A 25,371-nucleotide genomic window follows, 5' to 3' on the forward strand; every position below is an offset into this window, starting at 1 on the left:
AGCACAACAGTGAGGCCCAACAAAGCCAGACAAACTAAGATAAGAGTTAAACCCTAATAAAACAGTACAATAGATAAAACAATAAAACCAATTATTACTTTAAGAACAAACTAAGAAATGAAATACATATAAATGTAATTAAATAATAACAACAATAAAATAAAGCAGTAACGCACTAAAAAGACAACACCACTAAAATGCCAGTTTGTAAAAATGGGTCTTAAGAAATTATTGGAATAGATATATGAACAAATTATGAAAAGGTTATATTGGACATGAGCACTTTCACAATACTAGTAAATAGTATGTCTGTTATTGACCGCTTGGTGGCAGTAGTGTAAGCCCGTACAGTCGGCCGGAAATAAAACAAGCGTGGGCTGTGACGTCATCCGAGCGACGCTTGAGTCTCCCGATTTCACCATGGCCGAAACTGAAGCTGAGTATGTGAATGTTTTTTTGTATCATATCTAAGTCCATCCGTTCTTTCTCTTCATGTAGTTGTTATGTTTAACGTCTCTGTAACAATTATACATATTACCGATTCTACCGAGACTAATATTTATCGGTCTGATGGTGAGAAAAGGCTGTTTCTAGCGGGCTTGGTTTCACATGGGTCCGAGTGTACATTACGGAGATGTAGCCACAGCTCGCGCAATGCAGCGCCAATATTTGGCACTAGTTGTGTGCAATTGAAATGACAGTTGTGTCTTCTGTTCACTTTTTCGGTGACATATTCACGGAGCAAAGTTACCAACACTAAACCGGAAAACCGGAGCTGCTAATCGGTTCTGTCTGGACTGAGACGCACTGTTACTCTGACCAATGCTACATTAGCACGATGAGCCCTAGCCTCTAGCTGGACTGGTTCTGAAACGCTTCTGTGTGTGTGCTCCTGTTATCAGATCAAAGAAAGTGATCAAGCTGGTACCCGAGTATCTCCTGAAGAAGAGGAAAGCGTACCAGGCCATCAAAGCCACGCAAGCCAAACTCGCGCTGCTTGAGAAGAGAAAGGTAAGTGATCACTGAGTGTTAGGAGGTCAAATACAGGTGTTCAATGTGCACTTAAATCCTGCAGTCTATTCAGCTACACGTGTATTTCTGTGTGGTTCCAGGTATCTAAAGGCAAACCGTTGAAGTTCAAGCGTTTGGAAGACTTCTTGAAAGCCAGCCACAGGAGGCACCGCGATGACACCCGCATCGAAAGATCACAGCACAGGCCGCCGGCCCCTCTGCCTCCTGCCAAGAGCAAGCTGGCCTTTGCCGTCCGCATCAGAGAGTGAGTGATTTGACTCAGAAGGGTGATTGGAGCACAATGTCTCTCTCTATAGTCATGGCTGTATAAAGGGGTGGGCTGCATGGGAATTCATCAAAGGCTGAAAAAGGTCTTCAATACGTCCTGTAGATCACTGACAATTTCCAAAAATTTTAGGTACAGAGCACCCGGTGACATTAGTTGGGATTGCATTGCCATGTTTTCCTCAAAAGTGTGAAAGACATTTTACTTCCTCGCCTGTTTTTTAAATGTTCCTTTATTAGCATTGAGTGCTGATAAAGGAAGCAAGGTTAAAATCAGCTTGTTTTTAAAGGGACAATTCACCCGAAAAGGAGCGTGTCTCTACGCCCGATTCTCCAAAACAAGGCTACTGGCATCAAGACAATCTACTCAATTCCATTTTTATTTATTTAGCCAAGTATCACCATTTTGACACAGAGGACTTAACTAACCTTGCATCAGAAAAGGAAACTCAACAAAAACACCCCTTTAATGGGGGAAAAATGTCCGTCTGAAATTCAATGAGTGTTTTGATTGGATGCCTGAAATAAGGTCTAGTTAACACAAGCTGAAGAGATTTTAATGTTTTGTTCTACAATATAAACATGTAATGGGAATGCCCCACTCTTCAATTTTGAAGCTTTCACGTGTCTTAAAGGGGGTTGCTAAAATTTGGCTAAATGAGGCTGCTAATCGTCATCACGCCGACTATTTCACCTTCACCGCCTTGTTGTTTTTCTCACCCTCGTGCCAGCGAGGTGTTGTTGCTTTACAGCAACGTTAGCTTTTTTACTCCTGCCGATTGCATTTGCGCTTTAAAAAAATCGTAAAAAGTGGTGTTCATTTGTGAAAGATTAACTTGCTGAATAAAATGTGCGAGTATCATAAACGTTTGTTTGTCACGCAGTTTATTTTCTGCAAAAATCCAATGGAGAAATCCCATTGGCTTTTTGTCAAGGGTACCAGTGTGATGCTTCACGGGTTGGCCTACAAAAATATGTCACCCCTGCTTATAAATGAACAAACCCTTGCTGTAATCTCTTTGGCTCTTAAAACCCAATCTCATTGGTCATAATAATCTGAACTATGAGACAGATGGCCTATCGGCTATAAAAAGACGTCTGGTTTCGATCGTCTGCTGATCGATTTGTTAAAAATACACTGATACTGATCTTTGAGGATCGGGACATCCCTGAACTTACCTGAATGGAGGAGATCTCCCCTAAGGACCATCTTGCGGTCTACACATCTAAAACTCGTCCAGGTCTGAGATGGAGAGCTGTTACTTTGATAACATCGGATGTTGTGCGCTCCGGTGAATGAAACACCCGGCTGTGGTCGTTTAAACGTGTACATAATGAAAACACCGTTTCCAGTCCGGTCAACACGGCTCGTCCTCTCTCCCGCTAGGATCAAAGGCGTCAGCCCCAAAGTGATGAAGGTGGTCCAGATGCTGAGGCTGAGGAAGATCTTCAGCGGGGCCTTCGTCAAAATCAACAAGGCCTCCATGGCCATGATGAAGGTGGTGGAGCCCTACGTGGCCTGGGGGTGAGTAGCTTTAGCTCGGATCCAACTCTGTTACGTTTGTTACCGCGTGTTCTAAAGGCAACGCTTCCGACCAGATTCCCCAACTTGAAGTCCGTCCGCGAGCTCATCCTGAAGAGGGGACAGACCAGGATCGGCAGGAGGAGGGTCCCCCTCACCGACAACAACTTCATCGAGCAGCACATGGGTGAGTCTCCCCCACGGTGTCGCGTCCGGCTGAAGCCTCAACGGTCAATCCAAAGCAAGCGTGTGCCATCGGCCTCCGGCACACATTTTCACACTGTTGTAGGTGTTTAAATGCAGAATGACTCACCGATATATACACTTTTTTGAACATATAGTACAAGTAACGTTTAATTAAACCATGTCAAAAAGAATTAAGGTCAGTGTCATAATCAAGAAGCCTCACAGTCATAATATTTCATTCTGTATATACTTCAGCTCATCCTTGGTGAATATGAAGAAGTTACTTCTCTCCTAGCCAAAAGTACGAGCAGGATGCTACGTTTTCTACCGGTATCCCCCTCTCTATAACGCACCGACCAGAAAGAATGCGTGTCCCAGATTAACATTTGCTAGGAATAAAGAAATCTATTTACCAAGCTTATTAATTATGATCTGAAGTATTTACAAGGTGGAAAACGTGACGGGAGGGCACATACTGTGTGTTATGGAGGGGGCGGGGGGGGGTTGCTGTGCATGAATTGGCAGACTGCATGTTACCTGAATTGTTTGTTAGGAAAAGTAGATCCTGTAGATGTAACGGAGGGGAGCAGTGTGTTCAAGTGTTAACATTATCGAAGGTTTATTTGAATGAACAAATTCCTTTACAAAAGGTTGAGTTGCACTGAATTTGGATCCGGCTTAATTAGAACAGGATTATAATTTATTTATATTTTAAATATAACTAAATACTGTTCCTAGAGCGGCAACGGTAATGTTTTCAACAGCAAAGTCACTATAAAGTCCTAAATATCTCACTGGAAAAACAAATCTAAAATGTTTATAAAATAAATCCCATTTCTGAGTGAAGTTTAGAAAGAATGAAGAACTCAGATGTCGGTCATTCCTCCTGGCATGTAGATCGATGAGTCATGTGCTCCTTTTGCGGAACCTCATTGAGACGACATGAAACACTAAAATTAATGATTTAAAATAATCCGCTTGTTGCTGTTTTCCATTTCCTTGTGTTGGGATGTAAGCGTAGTAGTGTAGGTCCACTGTCACTGAATTTATGAGTTGCATAAATAAGGCAGACGGCGTTTTCTCACAGTGCCAGTTGTAAATTTAACAGAACGTCTGCCCGGTTTGACACCTGTTTCCCATCACCTCCCCCGTCTCTCAGGTAAATACGGCATCATCTGCCTGGAGGACCTCATACACGAGATCTACGCAGTCGGCAAGGGTTTCCGGGCCGCCAACAACTTCCTGTTGCCCTTCAGGCTGTCGGTGGCTCGCCACGCCGCCAAGGACAAGGCCGGGCTCCTGAAGGACCTGGGGAACCCCGGATTTCGCAACACGGGCATTAACGCCATCATCCGGCAGCAGAACTGAGGGAGGAGCGCCGCAGGGCGGACACTCGGGCGCTATGAGGATGCTTGAGGAGCAAACGCCAACAACAAAATATTCCTTTTTGTTGTTGTTCCTTTAGCAGAGAAGCTCACGGTTTCACCCACAGTCGTATTTAATACACGTGTTTCTGTTGTGGTTACAAGCTGGGAGCAGAAGGACCTGAAGTGGAGTCTCATTAACTTCCGTTTAAAAAATAATGTATACCATGTAGTGCCCCTGACTACGGACTGATGGAAGCTGTTTGGTGAAAAATAATATTTTGAAAAGATATTGTCTGTTAAAAGGAAAACTTCCCCCACAAAATATGTTTGTATATCAGTTACTGTGTTCTCACCTACCTCCACAGAGAAGAATTCAAGGTGACAGTGTGAGTAGTTTGATGTACAAATGTATGTTTTTTTTTTTTTTTTGTTTGTTTTTGGTTGAAGTATTCCTTTTTAAAGGGTGCTTACTTGCGACGCGTGTTATTCCTCAGTTTGTCAGAGGAGCGGATCAGCACTGTGCTGGTATAATATCACAGTCATTGAGTAATTAGGGATGGGTCATCCTGCATGCATGCAGGAGCCCCATGCCCACCTACAGCTGATTCATTCACTACATTCAGTAGTGTTCTGTGTGGAAACATGTCTTTTAAAATCAGTTTGACATGGATTTATTATTCACAGTTGATACTTTTATTTTTAATTTTTATTTTACAATAAATTTTCAAAAAAAATGATTTTTTTTTTTTACACATGAGATGTAGAAATTACAACAAGGTGCTTTCACTGCTTTCCACAGGAAACTTAACACCCCCAGGTGTGTTACACTGTTACTATTAATTCAAGGAGACGCATGAGTCACCAGCCTAGGAGGAGAGGGGGGGAAACCTATGCAGCTGCGCTTTCATCGAGTGCGCACTGGGAGAAATGGAGGATGTCGCAGATGTGTTCCCCTCAACCCGATACGAGTGCGCGCGGTGATGGATGTAGTGAGCTCACTTTGCAATCGTTGAAAACCGGTAAGAAACGAGGCAACCGTGTTCGGTGTCATCCGGGGTGAGTGACGCATACTGTCATCAAAATAAAATAAAAAATCAATCAGCGACCATTGCCATGGTGATTAATTACCACGATGATGATTTATTTGTCCTTCCCTCAGCGCAGGGATTGACGCCGGTTCAATGAATACGTTGAACCGGGTCCTGTCATCCATAGACTACATGTGTGTGTATACAGCGAGAAGGGTGTCATCCTGTTTCACAACATGCACGAAACTAAATGTCAACGGGAAACACGGCTGCCATGCGCGTTACACTGTCAATTTATTTAGAATTGAGTTCCGTTTTATTTTTGTCCTACTGATAGGAAAAACTTGTCCCCACAAATCGATATAATTAAATATATTTCGGACTGCCAGAGCACGAGTTGTGCTGCCTTCATAAAAAATCCGAAAGGTCGAAACTATTGAAAATGTGACGAATGAGAGCTGAATAAAAGCGCCACTACTAAACATATATATTACATAGACTGTAAGTGTCTATATAACTATTGAAACGCTACACGTACGGCAACGTTTTACACAACTGTTGGCACAAATTCGTTTTTACTGTGGCGAGTTTGTAGTTTACGAGGAGCACGTGAGGGCAGCAGCCAATCTAGTGTCAAGGAGAATGGGCGGTCCGTCACCGCCTGACCCCACGAGCGCCGCTCACGAGCAGATGCAAGCGAAGGGATGCAATGTAGCTTCAGCGGTTTGGCAGCATCAGGTGGTCAAAGGTAAAACCAATTTACCTATTTATTTAATCATATGAATGGGATTAAATAGCGTTGCATGCGTGTCGTTGTCACCGAAGGCTCGGAGAATACCGGGTAGTCATTCATTCGGCGCACGCGGTGGCAGAAGAAAGTTTGGATTGGGCAACAAGACCATGGGGGCGCGTAGTTGGTTAACGTTAAATGCCAAAACGTGTTCGTGTGCCGGTTCTTTCTGGTTGTAATGGGGAGATGTTTGTAACGAAACGGCTGTTGTACCGTCTCGTTACGTGAACTGCACCAAACCGCTCAGCAGCGATGTTAGCGATTTTGGCTAGCTCGCACAGCTGAAATGAATGACATGTCGGAGCGGGTGGGGCTAATTAGCCGAGTCGGCAGCAGGTCTGTCTCTAATGTTCACATTGCTTTAAAAATAGGAATATGTTCTTATAACAACGTTATGCACGAATTGTGTATCTTTACACGTAGCGTTGGAGGGCTTTTATTCGTGAATGATGTTGACGCATGACCCAATATCTTTTGGCTGCTTCCCGTGTAAAGCCGGTATGTAGCTTATGGTTTGAATGAACCTGTTTCTTCGTGAAGAAGAAGAATGACTCTTTGATGAGCCTTCCTGACGAGGTCATATTCTGAAGACTTAACTATCTAATAGAATAGTTGTAATGTGTCTGTGAAATAACAATTAAATACGAACGTTAATTACGTGGGGAATATTTACTACAGTGTATAGAGTCAACACTAAAACATTTGTATTTATTTATTTTTGCTAAATTAGTATAAACTACCCCTCCAGTTGGTTATAGTTATTTAAAAACATTTTATAAGGTCACCATTGAAAATGCATATCAGGTTGCTGCATTTCGATAAGCGCCAGTAAGGTTAGTCATATCCAAAATAGAGCTCTATGATTGGTTGAGGTGTCCCTTCAGTTCCTCTGGTTTTTTGTTTTTTTGCATCAGTGTAATAAGGAGCGACACAGATGTTGTTAATGGAGAATGAATAGAGGCACTGGATGTCTGAAACTTATTTCATTCAAGCCTTTTCCCAAGCCACACTCCAAAGACTATTGGCTACAATCCGGCCACATTCCCCAGCCCCACATAGTTATAAGGCCCTCTTATTGGCTGCTTCTTCCCGTTCGTGAATCGAGACCCATTTCCAGTCCGTGATACAAAGTGGTATGCAGCGTGGAATCGGTGCACGGTACGGTTGTCTCTCTGTTCAGCTTAAAGCTGGATTGGCTCGGCTGCTGTGTACGGATCTGCTCAAAGGTTGTGGGTCAAACACTTCACTGGTCAAGTTTTCAAACTGCGTATATACTAAATGTTTTAACGTTTAATTGAACCACATTAATATCCGTGATTACATTTTAGATATCCATAATAGCACTTCTCCTTGTCAGAATGGTGATTTAAGGAAAGCCACAATAACATTCGTACTAGTAGAAATTGTATTTTCTAGATGTCTACAGCTTTGATTGTGCTAGTCAAAACTACATTTAAGATATCCTCAAAGTACATGTGGCCCTTTGACATTTAAGAGCTACACTGTATTTATATTGCAGATATCTGTAATTTAAGACTTCCAAGTCAAAAAGAACATCTCGGATACGCACGATAACTTACTTAAGAGAACAGATGACATCACGTTTGCCATTGATGTGTATTGGGCTTTCAATTTTAGATATCCATAGTTGCATTTTTGATGATCAGAATGTCATGCCGGATATCTGCAATGGCATTTTTACTATTTAAAACTCCCATTTCAGATATTTACAATCCGATTGTTACTAGTCATAACTGGAGTGAGCCACTTTGGCATATTATTATCTTTTTGGATACCTAGAACAGCTATCTATAATACAAATGCATTGTTTCTAGTCATAATTCTGATAGTAGATATCTGGAGTTTCACATTTACGCGGCCTAGTCGTAATGCCAATTGCAGATATCTGTAATAATATTTTTACCAGTCAGTGTATTTTGGATAGTCATAATATTATTATGAATATCTGGAATGTTTTTTTCATTTTGGATATCTGAAATTAAGATTATGAGTAATAACAATTTGATTGTAAATATCAGAAATTTGAGTGACGCCATTTTTTCTAGTATGAGTCATGCCGTGGATGTCTGTTCATTTTGACCAGGAAGAACTTCTGCATTAGTCCAGCTTTTAAATGTCAAAACGGCTTACCATTAAAAAAACAAAACATAAAAAGTTGTTTGGCTGGTTGTATTACATCAGACCCGTTACACATTTTATTTGAAGAATATCAGCATTTGCCATCACTCAGACGATTTAGAGTCCCACAGGCTCGACTGAAGTCTTCTGTTCCTCAGTCTGTCAAACTGTGAAATCAGAGTTTGGGTTCTAAGTAGGCCTCACTGTACCAACGGAACACTGACTGTAAAAAAAGGAGCGATGCAGACACTTTATTTTCGCAATGTGAGGTGCTGTTTTATGTTGGTATTCCGATTTTGTTGTTTGGTTAAATGTCGTGTTTGTATTTATGTGGAACGGTGTACGTCTCGGGACGCAGGACAAATTTTGGAAGATGTTTCGATAATAAAGCGACATCAGGTTAGATGACGAATGTATTTCAGGGCGCACGGTCCTGTTTGCAGCATTTGAATAAAAGGCAGTTATTTTAACACTACTTTAGGTTGTCACTGACCAAATTTACTGACACACACACACACAGATCCACTTGAAGTGTTTTGTGTATTTACCCAGATCATCTGGCGAGGCTCAAGATGACTTCCAGTTATCTGCTGTGAGGAACTCCCGCACCTTCTGCAGGCTAATGATTACACACCAATCTCCTGTTTTAGTGTTATCTGGTGTCTCGTTAACAATTGTCACAAAAGACTAACGCATTGTGTCGAGTCACTTATTTCGCTCGGTATCCTCAGCCTTCAGTGGAACAGCCTCGCGCATATCTTCATTCACAACACTAGCTTTTTTAGAACTGATAACGCATTAATCAGCGGTGGCAGTTTTGTGTTTCACTTGTCAGCAGCACTTAATCTCGGTGCTTGTGGAAACAAAATGCGATGCATCTCACTTGTCTACCTCTCGCCTCACAGCGTGTGCTGTAGAGTTATTTCACGAAGCAGGTCAGGGTTCAGCTGAAGGGTTTAATGATTACTCGCATTAGACCAGCTGAGCCCGTATGTAAGCATGCAGAGCGCACACACATGTATGTAGTTAGTAGCATGGGGATCACCGTACACCCCTGTGTTTTTCTGAAAATATGTTGGTGTGCATTCAATTTCACCAATCTCGGGAACCCACCAGCTATCGGTCTGTCGACGGATACGTCTCTGGGAGCAAGGAGCTTTATTTTTGGGGGTTCCAGTGTAGCCAGCGGATCCGGACCAACCTCTTTCCCAGTCGCAACTTGGGATGCGAGACTGGAGATGAGGGACTATGTGAACAACCGGATTGTAGCCCAAAGTAGCTGTCTTCCAAGCTCATTTTAAACCAATACAAAGTTAAATCATCTTCAGACAATAGCCAGTGTATTCCAGAATATCTTTGCAATAACCTCCAAGTGTTCCTAAAGAGAGTATTTACTGCCCATGTCTCATCCACCTGACCTTTCAGACAATAGGCCTACGTCTAACAGTCATTCCCTGACTATAACCTAATGCTGTCCTGTTTAAAGCCAATATTTACCTTTTGCTTTGACCTGTTTAAGCTTTAAACCTTCAGAGAAGAAGAATGACTATAATCCCTGGAGGAAAAGGACTGTAATAAACTATTAGGAATCTATAGGCTAAAGACTGACCAAGTGCATACATCGTCTAAACAACCTATTTGTCTCCTGTAAATCCCCAAAATACAGACTGAAAACACCTCTGAGAGAGATCTCACCTTTCTGTGTTGCTCCTCAAAGGGCACTGCAGAGTGTTATTGTTTTTCATTGCTGCCCACTGAGGCTGGAGGACAGAAAGACGTCCCGCTGGTACCTCTACAGTTATAGTGAGCCACGGTGGGCCCATTCCACGCTCAAAAACAAACTTCCACTAGCAAACTGGTGAGATTTATGCTTTATTGGAAGTGTTGTCAAACTGCATTTTTCATTTAAACTTTCAGGATGAAGAGTAATGGATGGCTAGAGTCCTCTCGGCTAAAATGACCGTGTTTAACCTTGGATTGAGACGAATGTTTTCACCCTGACTGATGCACAATAACACTGGTTCTGTAGCTTCCTGTCAAGGACAATTAGAAGGGTATCTCTAGTTGGTCCCTTTAATCCCTGTTGATATTCACACTGAGTGCTCGCACTCAGTACATTAAATGCAGAGCTCGTGCTGGTTGTCTGATGAGGGGGTTGAAAATGTGCGGTCTGCTTTGAACCACCTTGATAATAGCAGTCTGTCCCGTGCAGCTGCAAAGCTTCCCATGCTCTACCTGACCCCCCATCAAACAGCAGGTCTTCTATTTTTCCACCAGTTACACACTAGACGGGGGAGTAGGGGTGAAAGCGCTGGTGCCATCGGCTCAGCTCGCACTACCTCGTGTAACACGCAATCATTGTCCCTGTGTTGCCAGGCAACCGCAGCCTCCCTCACCTCCTTGTGTGATTTGCGATGCTCGTGACAGCCCCACCACCTCCACCACCACTTAACTAACACACAGCCTGGCCAAAAACACAGTCAGTGCTGCACACACAAGCAAAAGGACTGCACCTTTACCTCACTCAACAGAAAAAGGTCTAAATGTCGGTTGGATCCTGGGGCCGAGGCGGCGGGATAGTGTTGGATGTGAGCGATTAACGCGCGGCACCGCTTTGTACACTCGTGCGGGGGAAAGACACGGTTGTAGTTGGCCAATTGGTGCAGAAGCAAATTGTTTGCTGTGAGCCATGTTCTTTTGTATTGTACATTCTTAAGTACTGTCCTTTTCAGCGAGCCGTTTCAGTAGCCTGTGGGGGCAGTGTGCCCATGTGGGATTACACCAGATATATCTTTACAATTTAAATGTATACATTCACAGGTGTCCACTATCTGCTGTGTTGTTCGAGATACTGATTTCTCCTGCTGCGGGTGGCGTGTCAGCTTTGCCTACATGTACCAGGATGCATTGCGCAAAGGCTGATAGATTAGCAAAAAAAACCTCACAAAGCAATGAGGGAAATATTCAGACAAAAATCCAACCGTATACCTTCTATTCACGTTTGTCTTAGTTCAGTGATAGAGATTCTAATTCTAGACTAATTGTAAATCCCACTTCCTTCAAACTGGAGAGAAACAGTTATTCTTTTTTCATCTGTTCCAACAATCCGGCAACTGTGGTTTGGTCGAAATGAATCTTAAATATAGCATACTGGACGCCATTTTACCAGCAACGAGAACAAGGGCGTTTGGGTGGCATTCTGCCCCTCAGCTGTTAAAGTCCTCTGTAGTTCTTCCTCATACCGAGTACGTCACTGTGGTGAGGAAGAACACATTTTACATCTGCACCCCAGAGACACAGAGAATATCAGTAACCACTGCTGCTGCTTTTCACACCATGTACGGTACCTAAGGTGGATAGGTGGAGGTGAGGTTGAAAATGGATGAATTTTATTTTTTCAGAGACAGTAGGCGATACCATTTAGAACTGTAAAGGTCAGTTGGGCTGAGGTCTGACTGTGAGGAAGAACGGTTGTGAAGACAAATTTCATTTGCATTTCACCAAATGAAAAAAAAACTTTGCCGTCAATTTTTTGCATGCTGGGATTTTTGGCTCTGTTTTAATGGGAACAGATTAAAAAAAGCTTTGAGGAAACAAATCCTTACAAAACAGCCAGAACCAGTTGAGTCCTGAGATGGCATGTACCTCTGGTTTCACTGTGAAACCACTGGGCTTCTTGCTTTATGCACTGCAGGATTTTAATCAAAGGGCCCTTATGTAAACCTGTCGGGTTTTAATGCATGAAGCCCATTTTTAGACTGGCATCCAAACAGTAGGGGTTTGCAACAAAAGGCCGTTGGCTCTGATCCCGTAACTCTCGGCAGGAGCAAAGTCTCGTGTGAAATGGCAGAACAAGGTGTGCACCATACAGACTCCAGACATGCCTAATCAACAAGCACTGCAGCAAATGGTTGATTTTTAAATACCGCTGGATATGTATTCTCAGCGGGCCTTGAAATAGCACGTGCAAAGTGACGCATTCATTGTGCTTCCTGGCTTAAACATTAGTTAAAGAGCTACAGTCTATCTGTTAAAACACCCACCTGATGGGTGCTGTTGAAATTGAACCAGTTTCAACTGGCAGTGTCTTCTGTTCCCGACCTGTCATACAGCGTGGTAGATTAGCCATAATAAGCCGTAATGATAAGAGGACTTAACGCAGTCATTGGTCTCGGCCAGTGCTTGATCACTGCAGCACGGAGCATCGAACAGACGGGCCTGTCGGTACAGAACGCTACCGACGCAGTGATCGTAATCTCACATTAGACGTGACACCAAAACTTTCCGCTGCTTAATTTACCCATGTTGTGTGCACTTTTATTTCATTTCAGCTTGGTGTGAGAGTTTTTACTCACAAGGTCACACATAGAGTGCGCAGATTTAAAAACATACCGATTCTGATACTTGTAAAAAATATTGTAATACTGACCTGTAGAAGACGATGCCAACATGGCAACAACCACAGCGCTCCAGCTAGAAGAAATAGCTGTACTCGGAGGCGGTGCCGAGATCACGTCAATCACAAGTAGTGTTGGAGGCCGCAGCCAAACAACACGCTGTGAAGGAGAAGACGCTCTCATGTGAGGTGGAATATCCTCAGATGAGCACAGCGAGGAGCTAAAAATACCCCCCCGAAGTGACCGCTGTAAAAGAACAGCGTTGTGCATCTCTTGTCAAAACATAGCGAGGGATTGGGTTTTGTTTGGTTGAAATGATCCGGACCCAAAAAGAGAAGACACCGCTGTTTCTTTGGAGAACATTGCGCTGGGTCTTGAAACCTTTGTAACAGTATTGCGACAGGCGCTGCATTTCTTGCGTGTGGTGAATGGCTGAGCTGAATTTCTCCTCTTGCCTCTACAGTGATCGTGACAAAGATACTCCTCTCCAGTGAGCCTTCAGTGTGAGGGGCCAGTGTGTGTCAGCCAGCAGCAGCAGCAGCAGCAGCAGCAGCAGCGTGGACTCAGACTACAGTAAGTCCTTTGCTGTTTCTTTGTCATATCCAAGTGCTGTTGTTGTGTTTGTCAACTTAGACATTGCCGTTAGTAATAATGCGGTTTTTGTCCAGCTGTAGTTCAGACACAATGCCGTCCTTATTATGTTGACGGCTGGGTGTGTGTGTGTGTTTCCGAGCTAATGCGATAAAGAAACGTGCTGTTAAGCTTCTGTTGTACTGCTATGGTAAAGGGTGCAATCTGAAACTCTCACTTCTGATAATGTCGCAGATCGGATCAGCGGAAAATGTAACGGAAGGACATGTATAACTTTTAGATCCCGCTTCTTTGCAGCAGGTACCGATGGCCAATCTTGGAAGAGCCATTTCGGCCAACACCGACTGTTTTTGTTGTTGTTTTGTTGTAGCAGCTGGTTTACAAGTCTCCAAGAATTTAGTTATCACCACTATCCCGAATTACTTTTGCAGCTGCCCCAAAGTCTGTGTAAACCGTCAAAACTCCAAATGTTATCCTTTTACTTTGTTATAGTCTATATGTTTATTTGCATAAAAAAACACCATTCAAATAATTTGGAAATAGCAGATTGTTTTTTTTATTGATAACATTTTGTCATTAGTAGTTTTTAATGATGTATTATAAGCTGCTTATAGCTGGTGTCAGCACGTTAAACAGGCCACAGTTCCCTCTTTATTATCTATTTCATATTATGTGAAAACATTTCCTCCTTTTTCACCAAAATCTACGTTATGTGAACAAGAGCTCAAAGCACAGAGGGAATCGTACGCTGTGCAGTGTGCAGTAAAGCCCTTGAGGCACTTTTATCATATCGGGCAACATAAATTAAATTGACTTCGAATTGATTTTGTGTAAAACTCCGGTTTTAAATTCAACAATAAAGGGTCTCTGGCTTCAGTTGATTTAATAATGCAAGAACACATTTTACAGACTCCTGTGATTCCTCCGTTACAGAACAGCCGGCAGTGATACGTTTAAACGCAGCGCTCTTGAAGGAGGTTGTATTACTGCTTCAGTACCACCTCCTCACTTGTTGTTCTCCCTGCAGCTCTCAGCGACTCTCCCTATGGGCGAGGGGCTCTCTCTGACAACGTGATCAGCCCCAGAGGCCGTGCTTCCAGCAGCGTTCCCTCTTCCGACACCCTCCTCCCTCCCCTGCCACATCCACTGCCATCATGGGGGACGTGGTCCTCATGCACTTCACCACAGCGGACTACGTCATCTTTGCCTTGCTGTTGGTGGCCTCGGCCGGCATCGGCCTCTTCTACGCCTTCTCCGGTGGGCGCCAGCGCACAACACAGGTAGACTTCCATCTCTTTCCTGACAATGCTTCCCTTACTCTCAGTGTTGTTTGTGTTTTTTATTTTAGAAATATCTGACAGACATTGTGTTGTTCTTCTAGGAGTTCCTGATGGCTGATCGCTCCATGAGCTGCCTGCCCGTGTCTCTGTCCCTGCTGGCCACCTTCCAGTCGGCCGTGGCCATCCTGGGCGCTCCCTCTGAGGTGTACACCTTTGGGACTCAGTACTGGTTCCTGGGCTGCTCCTACTTCTTGGGCCTGCTCATCCCGGCCCATGTTTTCATACCAGTCCTCTACCGACTGCGGCTGTCCAGCGCCTACGAGGTACTCGCAAGTCGAGAATTGACACGAATCTGTCCTCTGTCGGCAGTTTTCACTTCTTCTTTTTTTCTCGACTATGATTGCTGGGCTTAAAATTGTTATCTGTGCTCTTATCTGCTTATCCATGGCGCGTTAACGTTCAACAGAAACAAATGTCTGAAGACTGAACATCTTCACACAGCCTTTATTGACGGCCAGACTGGCAAACGATCAGTGTACTTGGGTCCATGAGATAAGCTGAACACTACTGCACTAATGTCCTGTGAACAAATAATGACTTGTGACTTATAAACCAGGGGCCGGTTACACAAAACACCTCACGTTTTCTCCTTAAGTGTGACACGTAAGGTTTGGTTTCTCCTTAGTTAAGGGTTTCTTTAGCTCAGGAAAACGTCAAGGCTTTAAGATTCTACAGCCGTAACATCCTACAGATTTCCAAGGAGAGGTTTCTTTGCTTGCACTGCTATACCTGTTATAGCCTCACAAAGTTAGCCAATAGATAGTAAAATAAATAAATGGCAGAAGACAAGAAAAGCCAGTTGGACAGAGGAGGAAAAGAATATAAGCCTTCTAGAGGATTGCAATAAAAAGTAAATGTGATCCTCAAATAACGGCAAACCTTGAATGTGGCGAAGGTCGGGTCCATCTGCAACATTAAAGAAGTGGCCGTCTTGCCGGAGAATTCAGCACGGTGTTAAGCAGACGGTTACTGCCTTGCTGCAGTTAAGATGGAGTCAGAGGTACCTTCAGAGTGTCCTTGCTAAAGTGTTTTAACTTTAAGGGATTCCTTAAGTATACGACCAAGATAAGGAGAAAACCTTCAATACTTAAGTCACCAACCTGGCCTGAAACCTTCAGCAGGAAACTTAAGAACTGATTTTATTGAGGAAACCTTTGACTTTAAGGTAAGTCTCTCGGCCCCTCGCTTTGGCAATGTGGGTCTAATAACCATGTATCACACGATGACTTCTAATCTTCTGTTTTTTCCCTTTGACATTCTCTCCCCTCGACAGTATCTGGAGCTGCGCTTCAACAAGACGGTTCGCATATGTGGGACAGTGACCTTCATCTTTCAGATGGTATCTTTGTTTGCGTCATACTTTGTTTTTACATTAGTTTCTGGGCCGTGTCATGGCAGCACTTTCAGGGATCTGATTTGATAAAATGACCGCCACTCTGCGTATCACGTCACCGAAGCAGATACTTAGTAAAGACTGTTATTATAAGAAAATGATGTATAATAACTTAATAGCAACTTACAATTTAGTTCAGTAAGCAGCTAAAGTCATCAGGTGATGCAGTGAAACATTAAGTGAAGATGAGCAATAACAAATCTCCACTGTCGCTGTTTATCGTCCTATCTGAGAATGTGTTCATTGGCTGATTATATCACAGCCTGAGTAAAACTTTGGACATGTCACATTGACCCTTGTAAAATATCTCTTAGGGATTGTGTTGCCTACATTTTCTCCAATAAAAGCATTAACAGCGTTCACGAGTTGATGACATCAGCAGCAGACGACCTAGTGAAACAAAGTTTAACCCTCTGAACCCGCAGACAGTTAGAGAGCTTGTTATGTTTCTGCTCCGGTCACATTTTACTCACCGTGGTTGTTCGTCGCTGCAGTCTTGCACCTCTGTGGGAACAGCCCAATGATGGTGAAAAGTAGGGAGAACTCAAAAGTGTCTTTTAATGCCACACATTGTAAAGAAAACGACACACGTTGAATTTCTTTCTTTATTTTACAAACATTTGAAAGCAATGCCTTCGATATATCCAACATTTTCTAAGTGCCCACAAGTGTTACCAACATTGAGGTTCCACGTGCTGTACATATTACATATTACATACACACAACTATTTACATGTTTACAACCTCATCTGTCCTCGACGCTGTGCTCTGTGTAAACAACCTATGCAGTCCAAGTTTCACTGAACTTTTGTCATGTGACTGTTATTTAAACAAGACACGTAGACTAAATTGATTTAGATTTGGTGTTGTTGTTTACACATGATGTGTTCAAGGACCATCAGGAATGTAAATAATCTGGCGACAAGTTGTGTTTTTACAGTTTCTGTGTATGATTACGGGCATTTTTTTCTATTTGTTTTTAATCAAATTAAATATATTGTATTATTTATTTATTTTAGAAAACATGCCTTTCAAACTTCCTGGCGGGTTTTGGGGTAGAAAGGGTTAATTGTGTCCGCAGTCGTATTATTTAACTATCTTGAGGTCAGTGAGATCCAAACCTCTGTCTCTCTCAAAATGTATTTTGTAAAAGTGCCGACCACAGTGCGTTTCACAGTGGAGCAGGTATAATCTGATCCGTGTGAGCTCAGCTCTGTTTCTGTGATTCTTCTGTTCTGCAGTGTTTATTCTGCTCTTTCTCTGCAGGTCATTTACATGGGGGTGGTCCTGTATGCCCCGGCCCTGGCACTCAATGCAGGTAAGACTTATTATTTCCTCATATTTTACCGCAGGATTATCACACCGTTGTTACACACACAGGTGCCAACAGTTGCTGATGTTATCAGAAGATTGAGTAACCCTTGAGTGTGCTGAGGTTTGTAATGCTTCTACTCTGTTCTTCTGCAGTGACAGGCTTTGACCTGTGGGGGGCGGTGCTGGCCATGGGGTTGGTGTGCACTCTATATACTGCTCTGGTGAGTGTTCATTTCATCAATGACTACGGTGATGCATTAGTTGACTACAGCATTTGAAAAACTTAGCAGTGCTCAGGATGTTACTGTAGTTTTTCTCAAAACGTCACACCTGCACTTGACTGGAAATTCTCCTCCTTTCATCAATTTCTGTCCTCTCTGATGTCTTTATTTCTTTTCCTAGCATCATCTCTGGTCAATCTAGGATCATAAATGTCACTCATTACATGTGTTGTCAGTATGTGAAGCCTCTGATTTTTGATGTTGATTATTATAGAATTTAAAGTGAATCCACTGCTCCTCCTTCCCAGGGGGGTCTGAAGGCGGTGATCTGGACCGATGTGTTCCAGACAGTGGTGATGTTTGCGGGCCAGCTGGCGGTCATCGTGGTGGGGGCCAGTCAGGCGGGGGGCATGGCAGAGGTGTGGAGGAAGGCAGTTAATGGCAGCCGCATTTCTGGACTGGAGTGAGTTGTGGAATGAAGTCTTCCTCATTACCTTTGCATGTTGTAGTGCATGAAGGTAGGGGCTGATCATACCGTGTTCACTCTCTGCCCGTGCAGCCTGAACCCGGACCCTCTGGAGCGCCACACCTTCTGGACGCTGGGTGTGGGAGGAGTCTTCCTGATGTTGGCTCTGTACGGGGTCAACCAGGCCCAGGTCCAGAGGTACCTTAGTGCTCGTACGGAGAAAGAGGCCGTCATGTGAGTATCGTCAATGTCTCACAACATACTTGGCTAATCCTTGTCCTAGTCAGCGCTCGGTTCAGTTTGTCATGTGCGAAGCCAGTTGGATGCATCCATAGAATATGTGTAAATCACTGCAACCACGAGGTCCTTGAGCATGCAGTCATAGATGAGCACTATAGATATTAGGCCACTGGGTCCAGTAGTATGCGAGATTAGCCTTGGACAGACAGACGGACACAGAGATGCACAAGCTCATGCGCATTAGCGATCGAATGCATAATCTCGTTTCGGAGATAAGTAGAACCGAGTCCAACTGGGGGTTAATTTGTAACTATTGTCTTAAGTATTCTTCAGTATCTATATAGTTACTTTCCTTGTCATCTGCACCTTTTTTATGGTGTCTGTCATCTTGTCTCCAGTGTTGACGGTGTTTTCGTTTGCCCTCACCTCTATTGTCCTTCCAGGTCCTGCTACGTAGTTTTCCCGTGCCAGCAGATTGTCTTGTGTTTAGGTTGCCTGATGGGTCTCGTCATGTTTGCTCGCTACGGAGAGGACAGCCCTCTGGACAAGGGCTACGTCAAAACTAATGACCAGGTGAGCATTGAGTTGCCTTCATGGTTCCCCAGATGTCGGTGTATATGCAGTGCCATCTCTTCTGTATTGGCTCCGGAGGTTATCGGCTAATATTTAGCTGCTTTGTACAGATGGTGCTGTATTTTGTGATGGACGTCTTCAAGGATCTGCCCGGGCTCGCAGGACTGTTTGTGGCCTGTCTCTTCAGTGGAGCTCTCAGGTAAGAGAACCCGTTTTAAAGAAGAGGATTGTCTGCTGTTGAATGAAGCTGAGTCATGTTTTTGAACTTTACTACCGTCTTCATGTTCTATCTGTGCTGTACAGACGAGCTTCATAATGTGCAATTCAATCCCATCTCTGTTCCTCCCTCCAGCACCATCTCGTCAGCTTTTAACTCCCTAGCAACTGTAACCATGGAGGACCTGATTAAACCTTATTTTCCAAACATGACTGAGGCTAAAGCTACGCTGCTATCCAAGGGACTTGGTAAGACAGCTGCTTTAAAGGTGCACTGTGTAATGCCTGTAACCCTGTAGCGGGTGTAACCACTCACTGCTTCTTTGTCGTCTCTTTGCCCCACAGCTCTGGTCTATGGGCTGGTGTGTCTGGCTATGGCCTACCTCGCCTCTATCATGGGATCTGTGCTGCAGGTAAACAAACTCTTGACATGCTCCGAGTTGCAAATAAAGAAAATGTATTTAATTGTGAGAGTGACGCATTATGAAATGTTGTGTCCTCTGCCCTCAGGCAGCCTTCAGCATCTTCGGGATGGTGGGTGGTCCCCTGCTGGGCCTCTTCTGTCTGGGGATGTTCTTTCCCTGGGCAAACTCGACTGTGAGTGTTTTATTTTGATTTGTGATTGAATGTTCTACACACTATGTTTGAGTGGAGGTTGAAACATCTGTACCTCCTCAGGGTGCAGTGGTGGGGTTAGTAGCAGGCCTCGCCATGGCCTTCTGGATCGGCATTGGGAGCTTTTTGACGCGTATGTCCGATTCCATCCCAGTGCCACCGCTCAACACCACCGCCCTGCCCCTGTTTGACAACATGACCGCCACTGTCATGACTACACTGGTCAACGCCACCAGACCCAGTCTAAGGTAACACATGAGAACCAAGGAACTGACCTTAAAGACCACTGAGCACTACAGGTAGACTGCAGATGAGGTCTTACCACCACTTTGTCTTCCCCCCCCCCTTTCCTTCAGGCGATCGGGTGTGGAGGCGCTCTACTCGTTGTCCTACATGTGGTACAGCGCTCACAACTCCACCACTGTGGTGGTGGTGGGACTGCTGGTCAGCCTGCTAACAGGTACACCCACTTTTCAGCAGCGGAAATGTGTGTGTGTGTGTGTGTGTGTGTGTGTGTGTGTGTGTGTGTGTGTAAAGCTGTATTTAACATTCAGAACATTAATAAAGCAGCAAACAACTATTGTCTACGTAAAGTTAGAGTGGAGTGAGGTCTGAAGTCGCTCTCCCTCTGTGTGTGCTGTTATCAGAACTGTTCGTTGCTTTGTTGGCAATAGAAATTGCTCCCAAAGCGCCTTTAATTCACCAAGTTAAATGTGAAGGAAACAGCTGTTCTATTCGCTCCTCAAAGCTGCCGCACTCCATTTACCTCACTGATCATTGTAAAACACACTTCATTCAAAGTCCACAGCAACCGTATTAAACTCATCACACCGTCTTGGTGAGTTTAACACCGTTAAAAAAAAAAAGTCACCAACTCTGGTTTGAGAGTTTGAAAAAGTAGCAGATATAAAGAAAAAATAATGTTCTTTATTTGTATCACACATTTCATACAGACTATGGCTCAAAGTGCTGTACATTTAAAAATACATACAAGTGGCAAGAAGAAAGCAGGCATTATGCACTTACATTTGAAGTGTCCTTTGAAGCATTTCAACAGATGAATAAGAACTGGAACAGTGTTTAAAGGCACAAAAGGTTATTTGAAGGAAGCATGTGGGACTTTGTGTAACACGTGTAAATTGCTGTTAAAAACACCAGCGTAACATTTTCACTTTTGAAAATGTTGAAAATGTTTCACTTTTGTGACGTCCCATGTGACACACCAGAGACAAAAACAGAGAGGCTACTCTACTCTGGCAATGGGAAAGGAGTCTCTCCTCAATCATTCTGCATCACGGTAGGAATCGCGAGAATAAAAGCTAGTGACTGCTTGAATCAGAAAGTCCCAAATACAGTGCTTATGGGCCCAGTGATGGAAGAACAGTTCATGTGATGCCCACACTGATTGAAAACTGCCCCTTTTGATTCCTCGCATCTTTAAAAGCGTTTCTGTCCACATGTTAGGACCCATGAAGGAGAAGGATCTGACCCCCGGCACAGTGTTTCCAGTCATGGGCACGCTGCTCTTCTTCCTGCCCGAGCGCTACAAGGAGAAGCTCTGCTGCGTCACTCCTCTGTCCACCCCTCAGAAGGTAACCTCGTGTCCACACTCTTCCTTGCCTGTTTTTTTTCCTTGTTTGTTGATAATAAAAAAAAACCGAGCTTTCAACAGCAGCACATAATAATGAATCCTTGTTGACCAGACCAAAGAAATCCAGCCTTATCAGATGGCCAAGAAAGACGGCAACGGAGCAGCCCTCTGCAAAGAGGACACTGTCACCGAGGACAAAGAGATGGAGAGCGACCGAGCCCAGACGGAGGAGGAGGACGACTTGGAGACGAGGGCGGCTCTGCCCTCGTGCCAGCTGGCGGGTCACACGGTTGAGGAGACGGTCTTCTGATCCTCTACTTGTAAACAAGCTGCCAGCTACTGCAGCTCCTCAGGGGAGGATCATCTATGACCATCACTACGGAGAAGGTCTGCAGCACCAAGTATGGCTGTTTTTTTACAATGTCAAAATCAGTTGAATCTGGTTATAGAAAAGGCTTATGGACTTTAATGGGGAACAGGTGTTTTATTGGTACCTGCTCCCGCTTTCATTTTTATCTTTTGGGGGGGAAATTTACTTCTGCCAGGCTGGAACTGTGCACTGAAAGCCCAATTGGCAGCAGTCAAAGAAGAAGAACCGAGTCAGTCGATCTCCATTAGACACTCCGGATGTGTCCAGATGTGAACGAGAGTGGGTAGCTCTCACGCACAATGAGCTGTCCCGCTGTGTCCGGACCCAGATGTTTCTGTTTGACAATAAAAAAAAGAATCAGGTAGTCATTAAGAGATACACGATTTAAATGATGTAAACAAAAATGTGTTATTTTTGTAGAGAAGATGGAGCCATAAAATCCCAGAATATGTTTTAAAAGAATATAATATAAAAAGAAAAGAGGGACAGAACCTGAACGGGAGGCATGGCGGTGCTGTGATGGCGTAGTGTACTCACATAGCCTCGGTTCATAGTCATAGTCGCCTTCTAACTGCTACTATAGATGTCTAAATACGAAAGCAAAGCCGTGTGTGTTCAGATGAGAGCAAAGATGGCGTCTTGCAGTGGCAGTTAAAGCAGATGGAGCGCAGTCATTCTAAAACTTGTCGTGCCTCCAGTTGGTGACGACTGCATTCCCCCTGACTGGAGAAGCAGACAGGAGTTACCACAAAGTGATGACCTGCAGGGGACGGAGGCAGCAGCAGAAGAAATACTAGTTTTGAGTGTTTACAATATCATGCCATCTCTCACAGGGAACTAAGGCCGTTGTATCCATCTATGTTCTCGCCACACTCCTTTGAAGAGACCAACATTGTTACCGCTGCCTCCATCGGTTAGCTTGTGCTTTTGTGCGACTTTGATGTTTTCAAAGGTTAATTCAGAATCACCAAAGTGGCACAATAACACAAACGGACTATCCGATGGAGTCAGCGGTACACCAGCAGCCCACAGGTCTACTTGCTGCCATCTGATGTGACTGGTCTGAAGCACACAGAGGAGCCATGTTGGGCCTGTGACACAGACCTACCTTTAGCTCCATGAGGCAGGAACTTGATCTATTTCAAGGTAAACATGATTCAGTCATCGCTGGTGTTTTTGTAGTGTTTTTTTTTAGTTTTTCTCATCAGTGCCAGTATGTGATTGATTTGCTTAATAGTGTGTATGTTTGAATATTATCGTCGTCGTCCTGTGTTTTGGAATCCCAGAATTCTTGACCATCGTCATTTTAACGTTTGAAGTCATCCATCGTCACTGTAAGAAGAGAGGTGTTGTGTGTGTGTGTGTGTGTGTGTGTGTGTGTGTACGTACGTGTGTGTACTGTGTTTCTGCATCAGTGCCGTCTGTGCTCTTCACGATGGACCCGCGTGACTCACTGCGTTTGTTCTGCATTAGATAAAGTCACGATCTCCAAGATTCCTTTCCTACTCATTAGTGGCGCCCTGTGGCCATGAGCAGTCACAGGTGTGTTCTCTCTGTTAGCTCAGTGTCGTGGCTCTTCTCTTTGTTCAGACACAGAAAAACGTAAACTAGCAACATGAGCAGAGACCACGAATAGCCGCTCGTTAGCGCCGCCTGCTGGTGATGGTGAAAATATCCACTAACCTCGGCGACAGACAAGTGACTTAAGAGTCATTTAGATGAAATTATTATTATTACTTAAAGCTGGTAACGGCTAAACCCAGTCTGACATGTTTCCAAAGAGCTTTCTACAGTTTAGGCAGAGTCCATATGATCCAGATGTTTACCTACATCTCATTTACACAGTCAAGGCATCTCGGGTTAGGGTTAAGAGTTTTCTGGAGTTGTATTTGAGGTACTTGTCAGACAATCAAGGTAGACCCAGTGTAGTCTCCGATAAGAAGCCGCTGAACGGTCCGGACCACGAGCTCCCCCGTCCGCTGAGCCCTTTTAATAAACCCCGTCAGCACCGGTCCATCGTGTCTGCCATCACACTCGAATACCTCGACTTATCCAAAGCATATAGAATATGAATTTATTTCATATTTTGATTTGTTTTATTATTTTTTTTTACCAACAGAAGATATATTTGAGATTGTGTATATTTTTATAAATTCACATAAAAGCCACATTTCATTTGTTGAAATGTGGAATTCTATATGCAAGAACCATGAAGTGTTTCCTCTCTGTGGTGAACGTCCGGCAGCATTGGGGATGCAGCGTCCTCTGCCTGAGACAGCCTTTCACACGGGGAGGTTTTAATTCTTATTCTAGTGCTACATCTCATATGCTGGCCTCCACAATCACGTCCCAAGACATTTGAACGGTTCCTAGAGAATGTTTTGAACTACTTTGAAATGACGTGACATTGTGCACTTTTATTTATGATTTATGATACCTTCATACTTGAAATTACTTGAAGTGTGTGCCTGTAATGTCACCTTAATGATACTCGGATAGACCCCGCCCCCCTTTTTATAACGTGAGGAAACATAATTCAAGTGCTGACATGTTGTTGTTGTTAAAGATGTCCTTTTATAGACCCAGTGGAGCACTGTGATCCTAATAAACACTAACGCGTAATAAAGCACAATGATGTTGATATTCATAAGTCTGATACATGCTTATTCTTTTCATTAGTGGCCTTTTTAAATCAGTTTGGGTTGCACAGTAACCAGAGCTCAGAATACAGTTTGTGAAAGAAATAGCATGGCACTTAGTAATTTCCAGCAACGATAAATATTGTTTTTTTAAAACAATATTTATTATATTTGTTCTCTCATCCACAAGAATTCTTCCTGTCAGCATTCCAAACAAAAACTCAGCACTCAGCGAGATGATGACTCTGCTTTGGCTGTGCCTTCATTTTGTGATGTGGTTTTTTTTTTTCTTCTGTATCCTGATGATTCATAAAAGGATATTGAGATGCATATAAGCCCAGTCCCAAACATCTGTCCAGGAGTGGGCCGACTCCAGATGTATGAAGGAATATGAGTGAATCATACTCGGCTGTGCTTCTGTCTCTCAGAAGAGTCCTGTGTCTGGTGGGAGGATGGAGGAGCATGAGCCCACAACGGGCTCATGCTCCTGTTCATCTGGTGAAAAGCTGAACCGACTGCATTTTAATCTGTTGACATGTTTCACTGTTGTTTGGATCTACGACTATTAGATTTATGAATTAGATGTACTTGGATTGAGATGATATTAAAAAATATATGATGACAAATACGATAGCTGTTTTTTGTATCTGTAAAAGAGTGATGTTTGTCTTTGTTGTTTCTTTTTAAAACAGACGTGTGATTTGTTCTCTGTAGCTCTGCTCAACTTCTACAATCCTATAGGTTATAGAATATGACATTTTAATGACGTACTGTACTGTGACATTCTTAGGGCAGCATACTAGGATGTTTTGTGACAAACAGTGGGTATGGAAAGTATTCAGACCCCTTTTAAATTTTTCACTCTGTTTCATTGCAGCCATTTGTTAAAATCAAAAAAGTTCATTTTATTTCTCATTAATGTACACTCAGCACCCCATCTTCACAGAAAAAAACAGAAATGTAGAAATCTTTGCAAATTTATTAAAAAAGAAAAACTGAAATGTCACAAGTATTCAGACCCTTTGCTGTGACACTCATATTTAACTCACATGCTGTCCATTTCTTCTGGTTCTACTC

The 25,371-nt window shown here is 43.5% G+C and overlaps 2 protein-coding genes across 3 annotated transcripts; both read left to right on the forward strand.

The window, feature by feature from the left end:
• The first annotated feature begins 371 nt into the window (after window positions 1–371).
• rpl7l1 (ribosomal protein L7-like 1) lies at window positions 372–5,105 on the forward strand. The gene is made up of 6 exons (XM_031877080.1): window positions 372–440; window positions 903–1,011; window positions 1,113–1,276; window positions 2,684–2,821; window positions 2,896–3,005; window positions 4,164–5,105. The coding sequence occupies exons 1-6, from the start codon at window positions 421–423 to the stop codon at window positions 4,370–4,372; spliced, it is 750 nt and encodes a 249-aa protein (XP_031732940.1). The 5' UTR covers window positions 372–420; the 3' UTR covers window positions 4,373–5,105.
• A 99-nt stretch (window positions 5,106–5,204) lies between these two features.
• On the forward strand, window positions 5,205–24,922 carry slc5a6a (solute carrier family 5 member 6a). Of its 2 annotated transcripts, none has more exons than XM_031877079.1 (18): window positions 5,205–5,390; window positions 13,189–13,298; window positions 14,344–14,596; window positions 14,698–14,919; window positions 15,930–15,995; window positions 17,316–17,367; window positions 17,517–17,584; window positions 17,893–18,047; window positions 18,144–18,284; window positions 18,734–18,863; window positions 18,974–19,062; window positions 19,216–19,328; window positions 19,425–19,492; window positions 19,590–19,676; window positions 19,758–19,942; window positions 20,051–20,154; window positions 21,159–21,286; window positions 21,398–24,922. In XM_031877079.1, exons 3-18 carry the CDS (start codon window positions 14,471–14,473, stop codon window positions 21,593–21,595), a joined length of 1,932 nt encoding a protein of 643 aa, XP_031732939.1. In that variant the 5' UTR covers window positions 5,205–5,390; window positions 13,189–13,298; window positions 14,344–14,470; the 3' UTR covers window positions 21,596–24,922. The 2 variants fall into 2 exon arrangements, with proteins under 2 accessions (XP_031732939.1, XP_031732938.1); XM_031877078.1 differs by lacking the exon at window positions 5,205–5,390 and adding an exon at window positions 6,046–6,147.
• The last annotated feature ends 449 nt before the right edge of the window (window positions 24,923–25,371 follow it).

Source organism: Anarrhichthys ocellatus, unplaced genomic scaffold (assembly GCF_004355925.1).
Source record: "Anarrhichthys ocellatus isolate YVR2014 unplaced genomic scaffold, GSC_Weel_1.0 scaffold125, whole genome shotgun sequence".
Classification (NCBI taxonomy): Eukaryota; Metazoa; Chordata; class Actinopteri; order Perciformes; family Anarhichadidae; genus Anarrhichthys; species Anarrhichthys ocellatus.

What these genes read in the sequence shown, in the direction of transcription:
- rpl7l1 (XM_031877080.1), top strand. Translation starts at nt 421, where the DNA reads ATGGCCGAAACTGAAGCTGA. An exon ending in CGCTGCTTGAGAAGAGAAAG is followed by an intron (nt 1,012 to 1,112) that starts GTAAGTGATCAC and finishes GTGTGGTTCCAG; the next exon opens with GTATCTAAAGGCAAACCGTT. An exon ending in GAGCCCTACGTGGCCTGGGG is followed by an intron (nt 2,822 to 2,895) that starts GTGAGTAGCTTT and finishes GCTTCCGACCAG; the next exon opens with ATTCCCCAACTTGAAGTCCG.
- slc5a6a (XM_031877079.1), top strand. Translation starts at nt 14,471, where the DNA reads ATGGGGGACGTGGTCCTCATGCACTTCACCACAGCGGACTACGTCATC. An exon ending in GGCTGTCCAGCGCCTACGAG is followed by an intron (nt 14,920 to 15,929) that starts GTACTCGCAAGT and finishes TCCCCTCGACAG; the next exon opens with TATCTGGAGCTGCGCTTCAA. An exon ending in GCTGGTCAGCCTGCTAACAG is followed by an intron (nt 20,155 to 21,158) that starts GTACACCCACTT and finishes TCCACATGTTAG; the next exon opens with GACCCATGAAGGAGAAGGAT.